The 14,484-nt window shown below is 37.6% G+C and overlaps 1 protein-coding gene across 3 annotated transcripts in view; it reads left to right on the top strand.

Moving 5' to 3' along the window:
* Window positions 1-14,484, top strand: part of cdhr5-rs (cadherin-related family member 5, related sequence) — a 30,403-nt gene that overhangs the window by 14,037 nt on the left and 1,882 nt on the right. Inside the window, exons 13-15 of one of the 3 annotated variants that reach the window (XR_006376879.1) lie at window positions 4,959-5,037; window positions 8,180-8,319; window positions 9,955-10,088. Coding sequence is in view for 2 of the 3 variants with exons in the window: in XM_044186670.1 (XP_044042605.1) it covers window positions 4,959-5,037; window positions 9,955-10,151; window positions 10,924-10,944 (297 nt within the window). In the remaining variant the exon portion in view is untranslated. Of the gene's footprint in view, window positions 1-4,958; window positions 5,038-8,179; window positions 8,320-9,954; window positions 10,152-10,923; window positions 10,945-14,484 lie in introns of those variants that run through there. The other 2 variants (XM_044186670.1, XM_044186671.1) reach the window with 2 other exon arrangements.

Raw genomic sequence — 14,484 nt, 5'->3', positions numbered from 1 at the left:
GACCCGACTACTCACTTTATTTCCCAAGTAAACAGTTTCCTAATGAGTTTATGGTCTCAGTTGCTAGTTTCAAGTCTTATTCAATACAGCACGATGTTCATTTAGTAAATTATGGTACCATTTAGAGTAAAATAGACGATAAAGCAGGGTATGCTTTAGGGCGTAGCTACCTTGTGATTGACAAGTCACTACCACGATGACCTGTTAATCAGAATAGAGGCGTTGCATATTCACAACGCATTCTCATTCCCAGGGCGTCAAATACCGACGTTTTGTCATGCCCCTCGGCGTCATATAAAAACACGTTAGTAGGAGACGCCTTCATAAACAATCGTAGAAAAGGTTTCGTAGTCATCTGGACACTGTTTTCAGAATCAAGACGTTTCGGCTCCCATCCCGAAGTCATTCACAATTGTGATAAAATGGAACGGGAACTCAGAAATGTAAGCTACTCTGTGTTACATAAGCCCCGCCCTCAGGAAGGAGTCTACCTGAGTATCTGTTGATTAGCTAGTTTCACCTGAAACTGACCTAATTGTTTCCAAGATGGCCCAGTAATCAGTAATCAGGCCTATTGTTTTTTTGGCTGCATCTACTTCATCACTGTTAAGTACCTGATAGCATATGATTGGCGTGCCCAAGGTGCTAATACACTGTGGTAAACTTTGGGCAGATTGAATCTCAGACCACCATTTTTGTTCAAAGAGGGGCTCCAGATAGAAGTGTACAGGAAACCAACACATACGGATCAATACTTGCTCTTTGACTCACACCATCCATTACAGCACAAGCTGGGTGTAATCCGGACATTACAACACAGAGCCCAAGAAGTGCCCACCGGCTCAGAGGGTAAGAAGAAAGAGGAAAGGCATGTCCAGAATGCTCTCTCAGCTTGTGGTTATCCTACTTGGGCTCTCAACAAAGTTAAAAGAGCCAAAAAACAGAACAAAAGGGGAACAGAACCAATAAGGAACGGTGTCTCTATTCCTTATGTATCTGGACTGTCTGAAAAACCACAAAGGATCTTTAGACAGCACGATGTTCCTGTTTTCTTTAAACCAGGCAACACTTTAAGACAGAAACTCGTTCACCCTAAGGACAAAATGCCCACACAAAAACAGAGCAATGTAGTTTACTCTATTCAATGCAGTGAGGAAAACTGCAAAGAACGGTACATAGGTGAGACCAAACAGCCACTTCACAAAAGACTTTATCAGCACAGACGACACGCTAACTCAGGATTGCAGAGCGCCGTGCATTTGCATCTAAAAGCTACAAACCACACTTTTCCCGAGTTCCCGTTCCATTTTTTCACAATTGAGAATGACTTCTGGATGGGAGCCGAAACGTCTTGATTCTGAAAACAGTGTCCAGACGAGTACGACTGAAACCTTTTCTACGTTAGAACACTCCTGGACGAATGAGGGACGACACCGTCTTATTCAGAAACAATGTAATGTCACTTATTATTAGTTATTAATTGTGTCACATTAATTTCAATATTTCATGAGAGTTTTAGGTTCTATGTGTTGGATTTTAAGTTATTTGCTATTTGAAATGTTGCATCAGGGGCCTGTGCCCCAAAGCTATTATGATGTTACCCAGCTGACTTGATGGATTTGCTCACCCACACTCAGACCTATAAACTTTAACTGCTTTTCATGGAAGGTGGCAGATGGTTGTTATATCAATGCCTTTTGTCATGAGATGTTGCTCTAAATATTTATGTGGAGTGCTTCTCAGTAGCAGTGTTATGTGGAAAATGTGTGTGTAAACAAGGCCACCAAGATAACTGGCTAACAACATGATCTAGCTTTGAGACACAGGCCTCAGGTCCTGGTGATTCTTCATAGTAGTCAAAAGTATTGGAAGATGAATGTAGTTTTGTATATTGGATTTGAACAGAACTTTTGATACTGTGCAACTGAGTACATGGCCATTTATTTAAATTTTGTTTATTAATTTTCCAAATACAAGGTACCAATTAATAAGTAATTGTCTCAGGTGTGGTCAGTCATTATATTTTGCAAATAGCCTTTTCTGCCTCTTGTTCGAGTCTAATGTTTTCTGAATCTGGTCCAGTACAGTTGTCAACTATCAAATGACGTGACAGTGAGCAGCTGTAACAAAAGCATTTCCCCTCGGGGATCAATAAAGTATTTCTGATTCTGACAATTGTTATCTCAAGTAGATAAGAGCAATCAATAATTTACTGTATTACAAATCAATCAATAAAATCAATTTTGCTGCAACAAACAAGTGTAGCTGGCAGTGCTGTCATGCTACAGAGAGAACCCTAAGACACACCCAATAAGTCCTCAAAACTAAACTTCAAAGCAGGATGTTTATTATTTACATAACCCATGTGACTGACTTCTGATCTGACAGCTCTATGGTTCAGTTTTGGTTTGGTTTTGGAAACTAGAACTATTTGGTGAAGGTCAGACAAAGATGAGGTTAGGGTTCAAAACAACTACTTGGTTAAAGGAATAGTTCAACATTTTCGTAAATCCTCTTCTTTTTCTCGCTCAGCTTTAGATGTTCAGATTGATACCTGTTATGTCCCAGGACACTGTTTTGTCTGTTTTGTTGAGTTGCAGGTGAACCAGGGGTGTGGGAGTGGCCTACTGGCCCTAACTGATAATGCATGGCACCTGGGGTTTAAAAGGGTTTAAAAACCCCTCTTCCACCCAGCAGGATCTGCAGGAGTCTCCTCACACCACTTGTTTGTTCCTTTGTTCTTTTTATTTGTTTAATAAACTCAATTTGGTTTATTCAATTCAGTTTCTTCCTTTATGTTGCTTCCCTTGAGCCAGTGGTGTAATCAGAATCAGAATCAGAAATACTTTATTGATCCCCAAGGGGAAACTCTTTTGTCACAGCTGCTCGCCTTTACGTCAGCGCACACAGGAATAGAAGTACTAGCAAAAAATATAATACACTATAATGCCCATACTTATATTCTGCCCACACCATGAGACAAAGTTCCCCACCATAGCCCTGTACTCAGTCTCCTCACCATCGCTGATACATCCCACCACAGCAGAGTCATCAGAAAACTTCTGAAGGTGGCAGGACTCTGTGTGGTAGCTGAAGTCTGTGGTGTAGATGGTGAAGAGGAAGGGAGAGAGGACAGTCCCCTGAGGGGCCCCAGTGTTGCGGACCATGCTGTCCAACACACAGTGCTGCAGGCGCACGTGCTGTGGTCTGCCAGTCAGGTAGTCCACAATCCAGGACACGAGGGGGGCATCCACCTGCATCGCTGCCAGCTTTTCACCCAGCAGGGCTGACCGGATGGTGTTGAAATCACTGGAGAAGTCAAAAAACATGATCCTCACCGTGCTTGCCGGCTTGTCCAGGTAGGTGTGGATGCAGTTCAACAGGAAGATGATGGCATCCTCAACTCCCAGCCGGGGCTTGTAGGCGAACTGAAGGGGGTCTAGGAGGGGTCTGACCATGGGCCGCAGCTGTTCCAGCACCAGTCTCTCCAGGGTATTCATTATGTGGGAGGTCAGTGCCACCAGTCTGTAGTCCTTGGAGCCACTGGGAGGCGGCGTCTTCGGCACAGGAACGAGGCAAGATGTCTTCCACAGAACAGGGACCCTTTGAAGACTCGGCTCAGGTTGAAGACATGTTGAAGGACTCCACATAGCTGGGGGGCACAGGCTTTTAGCACCCCGGGGCTAACTCCATCGGCGCCTGCAGCCTTGTTGAGTGTAACATACCACTCTCACGTCTGTATGCTAAATATGAAGCTACAGCCAACAGCTAGTTAGCTCAGCTTAGCACAGACTGGAAACAGGGAGAAACAGCTAGCCTGGCGCTGTTCAAAGGGAACAAAAACCAGACTCCAGGATGTTTCTGGTTCCAGTCAAGAGGTAGTCCAACGTTTCGTTGTTTTTACACTTCTGTTTTTGTTGAGATGAAGCAATTATCAATGAGCTGTAGAGGTGCTGTGATTGTCTTGTCCTCAAATATATTATAACCATCACTTTTTTGAATGTAATTTCCAGAAATTACACCACTGTTAATGATGATAATAATAATAATAATCAGTAGGTGATATGAGGTGGGCTGAGGGGAGGTGCCATCCCCCTTGTTAGCAACATGACCAAAATACATCCTTCCTTTTAATCTGCCATCCCCCGTCTCCATCCCCCAGCAGCAGAGGGAGTGCAGGGGCAGAGTGGTTGTTTAGTTGAACATGTTAGTCCAGTCTGCCGGACTCAATGATCCTTTATCTGACTGTTTGTGCAGGTTAGCATTGATGGCCCCGACCATGGCTCTGAGATTTCAGTAGCAACTGTGCTGTGTATTGATTAATCCATGGTGCTGTCTGTGGTGCTGACGTAACAGACAAGCTTTGTAACTGTGACTTTTTCCCCTGAGTCCTGCCCTTCTGTCAGTTTGTCCTGGATCTAGAATATTCTCTAAAGCTGCTCCCCTCCTGTTAAAAAATCATAAAGTCAAGTAAGTCAAGTAATCATAAACTTCAACAGTAATAACAGAAGAAGGATGTAACATGCTGTAAAATGACCAGTAACACTAGTCTTGTCAAACTGGGAATATAAAAACAGGCTGTTGGTCTGATGTCTCTGGTTCTCAGGTGTGTTTGGTCTCTTTGAAACACTCATTGGTTCTCAGACTGATGTCTAACAGCAGAATCAGCAGGAGGATCAGAGTGAAGATTAAAACTAAAAGCTTCACAGTGTGAAGCCACTTCAACAACACTATATCTGACCCAGTGTTTACTGTTAGGAAATATTCCTGAATGGATGTTTCATCTGTGAGAAAGAAAACAAACACATTAACTTATTATTTCATTCTTATATATTTTAATATTCTGACTCTGCAGGTTGTTACCAGAGATGAAGAATTAAACTGCTGATATTTAACTTGAACACATTAACTGATGATGATTAGAATTTTATATACTGGTTGTGTTACTGACTCTGCAGGTTGTGGCCAGAGATGAAGAATCAGGAGAAGAAGTTTCAGCTTCAGTGGATATTGAAGTCCTGCAGAAAGGACAACCAGGCGAGTCCAACAACACTACGACTACCTGAAGCTCACATACGTGTATACACATGTGAAACAATACACACATGTGAACACACTATACACACATGTGAACACACACTACACACATATGTGAACACACAACACACATATGAAAACACACTACAGACATGTGAAAACACATTACATTCATGAACACACACTACACATACATAAAAATATTAAGAACTTACACACAGAAAGAAAGTAAAAGTGCTTCACATAGCAAGCAAAAACACATAAAACATTAAATTAAATAAAGCAGCAGTAATAGAATAAAAATATTAAATGAACCATAATAAATAATAAAAAGGGGTGATGTGATCAAACCTGTTTACAGCTGAGTTCTGTACGGTCTGTAGCCGGTCTACAGTTTTTCTATTTAGGCATATAAAAAGGCTTTTACAGTGATCCAGGTGTGATGAGATAAAAGCATGTAAAATAGTTTCTGTGTCTTTAAAACTTAACATAGGACGAATTTGCAAGTTTGAACAAGTTTTGTAACGTGCTGCTCAAAGCTTAAATTACAGTCAAACAAGACACCAAGATTTCTAGCAACTGGCTTTATGTACTCAGACAGGTGTTAGTGTTACTGGAGCATAACAGTGAAAGGAAACACCATGTCTACGAACTATATTACCTTGTGGGAGTATATAAAGAAAGAATAAAATTAGTCCCAAAATTGACCCTTGAGGTAATGGAAACTGGGATGAAGTGGCTGAGGGTAACTTGATCTAAGGACTCAACATCATTGAAAGTTGTACAGGCCAATATATTGGCTCTGATTGACTCCACTTTCTCTGTAGAGTAAGCTAAAAAAAGTTCAGTCAGCATCACATTCAACAGGAACATTTGGATGATCTGGATTTACTAGTTGATTGATAGTCTTGAATAAAAACCTGGAACTGTGCTGATTTTCCGATATGAGATTTGAGAAGTAGCGTGTACTTGCGTCGTTCACCATTCTGTTATAATTAAGTAGAAGGTCCTTCATAGCCAACCTGAAGGGTTGGACCTGAATGGACCTGAAGGCCAGTGTTCTTCCACCTCCACTCAGCCTTCCTGCACTCTCTTTTATAGCTACGAGTGCGTTCATTTATCCAAGGCTGCAATTTACGATTTGCTGTAATTCTATTTTTGAGGAGAGCAACTATATCTAAAGATGAAGAGTATAAAAGATTAAAGCAGTCAACTAGGTCATTGAGGTGGGGAGTTTTCAGACTGTCCATTGCATAGTGGCTAAAAAGTGCACAAAACGTAGAGGCGCTTTGTTCATTAAGCGCGCGTATGCACATAGAATGGGGTGGAACATAAGAAGTGGACTGCGATTTACAGGTAAAAATTATGCATTTGTGGTCAGAGATTGGTATGTCCAGACACTCCAAGATTTCCACATTCACGCCCAGGTTAAAAATTAAATCAAGGGTATTACCATGGTTATGTGTGGGGCCAAACACATGTTGTACAAGGTTAAAAGAGTCCGTAATATTTAAGAAATCACAGGCAAGAGTATCGGATAAGTAGTTAGAGAACTCTGCAGGGGGCGGTAGATTAAAACCACAAGGACGGGTTGTGAACCACTGAGCTTAAACGTTAGCAACTCAAATGATTAAAATTCAAGAGCAGCTGATTGGTTACATTTGTATTTTTTTTTTGATACACACTCAAAAGACCACCCCCACATCTACTACTCCTCGGTCAGTTTAAACTACCATAACCTACCATGTAACCAAGACTCTGTTAAAAAACATAAAATCCAGGTTTGCCAACAAAATTAAGTCATTTAAAACAAAAGTGCGCGTTCCGTTTACCAGTCACAATCACAGGAATGTCGTCATTATTATTATTATTAGGAACTGCGTTACAGAGAGACAGACTCACCTTAGATTTGTATACTGCATGAAAGCGACTGTGTGATGGTCTGTTATTGATTACAACTGGGATGATAGAGAAGCTTTCTGGATTGTCACAGGGATTATTTGGGCTGTAGGGGGAGCTAATGGTACAAACCGGAAGTGAAGAGGTCACTGGGGAGGAAGAGAAGCAATCAGTGACTGGTGTGTAGTCTAGAGTTGTTGTGGAGCGAGTGGCGGTCAGTGAGGAGTGGCTGAGGTAACCGCATGAAAAATGTTTGTTCATTTCTTGATATGTTGTGACAGGTGGATGGCAGTATGTGTTTAGTGATGTGTTGTGGCCCAATAAGAAGGATTTCAGTTTTCAGTTCTTTTCTTCAGTTGAGCTGAAGAAAATGTATCGACATCCAGTGTTTTATGTCAGACAGGCAGTCCTGCAAAGAACTCAGCGTACTGAGGTCAGTGGGCTCGACAGGGAGGTACAACTGTGTGTCATCTGCATAACAATGAAAAGAAATACCATATACCATGTCTGCGGATGACATCACCCAAGGGGACTATGTATGAGGAGAACAGTATTGGTCCCAGAATTGAACCTTGAGGCACACCGTACTTGATATGGGAGAAGGATAACATGATACAAATCTTAGATAATTTAAGAACAATATAGAATGGCAATAATAAGGAGGGGTGCTCCGGTTATATAGTCTTTCACACACTCATACGGGTATTTGGGGGAGATGACTAATCCGTGTTGTCTGAGGCGCAAACAAACAGGTCATCGCGTTGAGATTGCATCATTCAGGTTATCACTGAAATATTAGTATTTTTGATGGTGCTAGTGCATAACCAATGGATTGTAAAACCCATTTACTTATTAGCAGTCAGATTAATGATTTTCTCACAAGTAGTCATCTGCTAAATATTCCCCTTTAGGACAAAAAGTGAAGAAAAACAGAAGTAACAGTTAGCTAACAGTTTTGGGACAGTTTTCATTAAATGAAATTCAAGTACACTCGGTCTAAAACAGGTGTAAGTATCTAACACTTTACAATGTAGTATACTCACACAAATATTATCATTCTCAAATTCTAAACCACGCCATTATGAGTAATCAATATATGCCAGCCACACATAGCATGAGCAAATAATGACATATTTCTGATTCCTATAAGTAAATTTGATATGTACTAACCAGGAGTGTCTATGAGGTAAATGTTTCCAAAGTCAACTGGTGGCCATTCATTCATTTAACCAAACATCACCAGGCAGACTGAAGGGACCTGAAATGGAAACACAGAATGCCGGCGGTTAAACCTGAACTCCAGCTGGGTCTGTGTGAGAAACCGACCTAATGATGATGCAGTTTGGGATGAGAGAGGATATTAATTAGCGGTGACTGTAAATGGTAAGAGCAGTGTTTTTTGCTTATTCACCAAACTTCATTCATAAATCCTACAGTTTCGCTTCCTGTTGATGTACAAAGGCACACAGTGAACTCGTTTACTTTGAATGCAAAAATATTCACAGTGGGCTGCAGTCACGCTGTCCAACCAAGCTGTCTGTTATTGCCTTCTCCAAAAGTAGCCCTTGGTTCGTGGTGATGAAGGCTCGCATCAGGGCATATAGCCAATGTACAAAACAAATATGTTCACATGTACGAGAGAGAAGTCATTCTCTTCTGGGTCACTGTCATTCCTTTTTCCCTCTGCTGCTGCGCTTCATGTATCAGAGTCTCCGTGGACAGGAAATAAGGCACAGATTGATAGTTGTGTGTCCAGTGATTATTACCAAAATGTTTCAGCTCATTTATCACTATAATTCATTGGTCAATAATGACAAATACCTCTTCTTTTTATTTTAGTGCAAATAAGAATTACATTTACAGTATTTTATTACTTATTTTGAGTATATTTAATTTAAAGACATATTAGGCCTATGTATCTTTTCAACAATTTTATACAACTTCCTTGAATCTGTGGAACATTTAATACAATTAATACATTTAATACATTTTGCAAAGAAATAAGTTTGAATCAAATTATAATTTTCCAAGTAAAATATTTTCCAGCACCTCTTTCTTCCCTTGTATTGAACATGCCATTTTTGGTAGGTGTAGCAACCACCAAATTTAAAATTAATTATTTCCATCCCTGCTTGGTTACCCACACCCAAGAGTACAAAATTAATAAATCAATTTGTTTGACAGTGAAAGTGATTTCAGTGCAATAAGAAACTGAACTGAAATTCATTTCAGACTTGTGTTGGATTCTAGTCCAATTTTCATTTGTGTGTTGGTACTGACATTGTTAAGTGATTATTGTTATTATGCATTAAATGCATAGATTTATACTATTGTCTTAAAAACTGTTCTCGCATGTTTGAGTCTGAGGTGAGGTCAAAGACTGTACCGAAGCCCTACTCTACACACATTTCATACATGTTTACACAGGTTTCACTGTTACCACTGCTGATCATCATCATCTAATTAAAAAATAACTGCTCAAAAAATAAAACTGTTACTACTTGTTCTCTTGTTGTGAAGCACTTTGTACTTTGTTTTGATAAGTGCTCTATAAATAAAGTTTTATTATTATTATTATTATTTCCTAAGTCAAAGAGTAACTCTTTAATTTATGTGACATATTGTGAAAATGCATACTTTGTAACTAACACAAAAAGTGGCTCTAACAACGCCATGAATCATGATTATAAAGTTTAACAGCTGCTGCTACAGAAATGAGCTGTTTACCACCATAAAATCATGTTATGTCCTTTCTGATTATTTAATAAACATGGTACAAGGCTGGTGATTTTCTGTATTTTCATCACTGAATTTACCCTACTAACAAGTATTGTGTGTGTATCCTGATCAAAATGTGGATTAATTCACCACTGAAAATAGTCCCTATTTCCACATGTTGGAGTTACTTTTGTTAAAAACTACAGCTGTTTTAGGATTTTAGTGAGCCTTTTGTAAACATGAAACTATATATTTGTATTTCATGGTTTGTTCACACTAACAATGTTTTTCTGTTTTCAGTCCCTTGTGGTGAATTCACTGAGCAGCAGTTGTTTGGGGATGTGGACAGCAGACTGGCAGGAGGAATCGCAGCAATGATCCTGCTATTGTTTCTATCATCTGTTCTGTTTCTGCTGCTTCGAACTTTAAAGAGAAGACGACGACAAAGAAACGCTGACGAACACGCACCCGTCGCCCTCGGGAAACATCCCAACGTGGTACGAACTGAATCACTTTAATACACCTGACGAGATATTTGAAACATTAAAACATATTAAAAAAAACTTTCAAATCTGCAGTAGGCCTATTTCTCTATAACCTTAAAGTGTCTATAAGGTATATTTTTATAAAAACAATGTATGAAGTGACAATGTGAAAACAGTGTGACAATGTGTTGGGTGTCTCTGGTAGTGAATCATCAGCTGAATCTGCAGCTCCGCTCGGCATTACGGAGCTTTATAGTGACTTTCAGCTCGTTGTTTATCTGTTCGGCCACAACTTTACTGTTCTGGTTCTCTCTCACTGCTCTCATAGCATCGTTTTCAGAGAAAAAGCTGAAAAAAAGCCACTGTGGATGTGGAAATTAACAACTTAAAACACATACAGTTCAACATATCAACTTGAAAGGTGATATGTCTGTGTTGTGTTCACAACTTGTTTATGCTGAAAACAAGTGGACAAAATCAAATCAGTTATTGTAGCTTTAAATCAGGGCAGTTATAAAAGGTCACTTCAGTTTTCATCTGCACAACACAACATGGGTTCATGAAGGAAATAACACAGAGCTGTAAAATGCCAAAGTCTGTGAGTTTATATTCAGATGATATAAAATATTCAGACTCTTCTGATTCTTTCTCTGCACTCTGTATATTTCATGTTAGCTCTTCTTCTGCAGAGTTTACTGTTACTTTCAGACAGTGAAGAACTGTATACATTTATAATGAGATGATACAAACTCTCCTGTCTCATGTGTTACCTCTTCTTCTGTAGAGTTTCCTGTGGTTTCAGACGGTGAGTTTAAAGCTGCTCTTCAGTGATGTGATGTTGTGATAGTCAGTGTGGACTTCCTGTGATGTGCTTTTGTTACAGCCAACATCAGTGGAGTGGAAGTCTTTCTGTGGTGTCCTGTGTTTCTTTTTTAGAGGAGAGTACATTAACATCCATCTTCAATATCATGTGGTGAATATTAGAGCCCTGTGTTCACATACCGCTGATAGATTTGAGGAATATATCTGTGATTTTTTCTGACTGATATTTTGATTTAAATAAAGGACTTTACATAGTGTTAAAGTATTTACATTTCTGTCTAAAACAAAGAATAAAATGAGCTGGTCTGCATTTACACATACAAAATAAAACACAATATGTAAAAACACTCCTACTGCTCACAGTGTGACCAAACAATAAATTAATGTTTTTAATGTAATGTGTTATTAATAGACAGGTATGTAAATGTTAGCTTCATCGGGTAAACCTGCCCAGATATCCAGCTGTCAGTAACAACTAGTTTCACAAGGAGTCTCATGTAAGCACAGAAATACATAAATCACAGCTACTGTGAAAGACTCTCTCGCTGAGTGTCAGTGGTACTCTGGAGGTTTTTGGTAGTCCTGGATCAGAGAGTCGGACCGGGTTCCAGTTACAGGTGTCATGTGCAGTCAAAGGCTGATGTTTACATTCATGTAAAATACACTCAAAAGAAGCCGGCCGATTCCAAGTAACGTGGGACAGGTTTTGGAAAATCGCTTGAACAGTTTGTCCAACTAAAGATTAACATGCCGACAGTGAAATGAAATTGAAAAAATATTTTGAGTGTTTGGTGGTAACGTTAACATTAACATTAAAACCTATCAAACAACATATGAGCAAACAATGTGAAATATTTATTCAGATATTTCTGTTTAATCCAAACTACATTCATACATTCATTTAGATAATTCATAGTATTCAGAAGTCTGAATAAACTGAATCAGGAGTCGGATTAACTTAAAAGAATAAAAAGTGATAAAATCAGTGAATTAAAAGCTGAAATATTGTTTGATTGAAAACAAAAGATCATAAAATGAGTTCAAACCTGCTCAAGTCTTACTAATATATCTTTGGATTTTTATATTTTGCCCACATTTGTCCATTTGTTCTTGTTCTCTTACAGCTCCTGTCGTTACTGATAATTAGTTTGTTTGGTGCAGCCTGTTGTAATTTAGTGATGCGTAAAACTTCACACACAGACTAGGTTTGAAGTTATGAACAAATTTAAGTTATGAACAGTTATGAACAGTTTAAAGTTATGAACAGTTATGAACAGTTTAAAGTTATGAACAGTTTGAAGTTATGAACAGTTATGAACAGTTTAAAGTTATGAACAGTTTAAAGTTATGAACAGAAGTTATGAACAGAAGTTATGAACAGAAGTTATGAACAGTTTGAAGTTATAAACAGTTTAAAGTTATGAACAGAAGTTATGAACAGTTTGAAGTTATGAACAGAGGTTATGAACAGTTTAAAGTTATGAACAGTTTAAGGTTATGAACAGTTTAAAGTTATGAACAGAAGTTATGAACAGAAGTTATGAACAGTTTGAAGTTATGAACAGAGGTTATGAACAGTTTAAAGTTATGAACAGTTTAAAGTTATGAACAGAAGTTATGAACAGAAGTTATGAACAGTTTAAAGTTATGAACAGAAGTTATGAACAGAAGTTATGAACAGAAGTTATGAACAGTTTAAAGTTATGAACAGTTTAAAGTTATGAACAGAAGTTATGAACAGAAGTTATGAACAGTTTAAAGTTATGAACAGAAGTTATGAACAGAAGTTATGAACAGAAGTTATGAACAGTTTAAAGTTATGAACAGTTTAAAGTTATGAACAGAAGTTATGAACAGAAGTTATGAACAGTTTGAAGTTATGAACAGTTTAAAGTTATGAACAGCTTGAAGTTATGAACAGAAGTTATGAACAGTTTAAAGTTATGAACAGTTTGAAGTTATGAACAGAAGTTATGAACAGTTTAAAGTTATGAACAGTTTAAAGTTATGAACAGAAGTTATGAACAGTTTAAAGTTATGAACAGTTTGAAGTTATGAACAGAAGTTATGAACAGTTTAAAGTTATGAACAGCTTGAAGTTATGAACAGAAGTTATGAACAGTTTAAAGTTATGAACAGTTTGAAGTTATGAACAGAAGTTATGAACAGTTTAAAGTTATGAACAGCTTGAAGTTATGAACAGAAGTTATGAACAGTTTAAAGTTATGAACAGTTTGAAGTTATGAACAGAAGTTATGAACAGTTTAAAGTTATGAACAGTTTGAAGTTATGAACAGTTTAAAGTTATGAACAGCTTGAAGTTATGAACAGAAGTTATGAACAGTTTAAAGTTATGAACAGTTTGAAGTTATGAACAGAAGTTATGAACAGTTTAAAGTTATGAACAGTTTAAAGTTATGAACAGAAGTTATGAACAGAGGTTATGAACAGTTTAAAGTTATGAACAGTTTAAAGTTATGAACAGAAGTTATGAACAGAAGTTATGAACAGTTTAAAGTTATGAACAGAAGTTATGAACAGAAGTTATGAACAGAAGTTATGAACAGTTTAAAGTTATGAACAGAAGTTATGAACAGTTTGAAGTTATGAACAGTTTAAAGTTATGAACAGCTTGAAGTTATGAACAGAGGTTATGAACAGTTTGAAGTTATGAACAGTTTAAAGTTATAAACAGAAGTTATTTACAGAAGTTATGGACAGTTTGAAGTTATGAACAGTTTGATGTTAAGAACAGTTTGAAGTTATGAACAGAAATTATGAACAGAAGTTAAGAACAGTTTGAAGTTATGAACAGTTTGAAGTTATGAACAGAAGTTATGAACAGTTTGAAGTTATGAACAGTTTAAAGTTATGAACAGCTTGAAGTTATGAACAGAGGTTATGAACAGTTTGAAGTTATGAACAGTTTAAAGTTATAAACAGAAGTTATGAACAGAAGTTATGGACAGTTTGAAGTTATGAACAGAAGTTATTTACAGAAGTTATGGACAGTTTGAAGTTATGAACAGTTTGATGTTAAGAACAGTTTGAAGTTATGAACAGAAATTATGAACAGAAGTTAAGAACAGTTTAACGTTATCAACAGTTTAAAGTTATGAACAGAAGTTATGAACAGTTTGAAGTTATGAATAGTTTAAAGTTATAAACAGAAGTTATGAACAGAAGTTATGGACAGTTTGATGTTAAGAACAGTTTGAAGTTATGAACAGAAGTTGTGAACAGTTTGAAGTTATGAACAGTTAGGAACAGTTTAAAGTTATGAACAATATGAAGTTATGAACAGAAATTATGAACAGAAGTTAAGAACAGTGTAACGTTATGAACAGTTTGAAGTTATGAACAGTTTGAAGTTATGAACAGTTATGAACAGTTTAAAGTTATGAACAGTTTGAAGTTATGAATAGTTTAAAGTTATGAACAGAAGTTATGAACAGAAGTTATGGACAGTTTGATGTTAACAGTTTGAAGTTATGAACAGAAGTTATGAACAGTTTGAAGTTAT

The sequence above is a fragment of the Siniperca chuatsi genome, linkage group LG23 (assembly GCF_020085105.1).
Source record: "Siniperca chuatsi isolate FFG_IHB_CAS linkage group LG23, ASM2008510v1, whole genome shotgun sequence".
Lineage (NCBI taxonomy): Eukaryota > Metazoa > Chordata > Actinopteri > Centrarchiformes > Sinipercidae > Siniperca > Siniperca chuatsi.
This window is presented reverse-complemented; position numbering and strand designations above follow the sequence as displayed.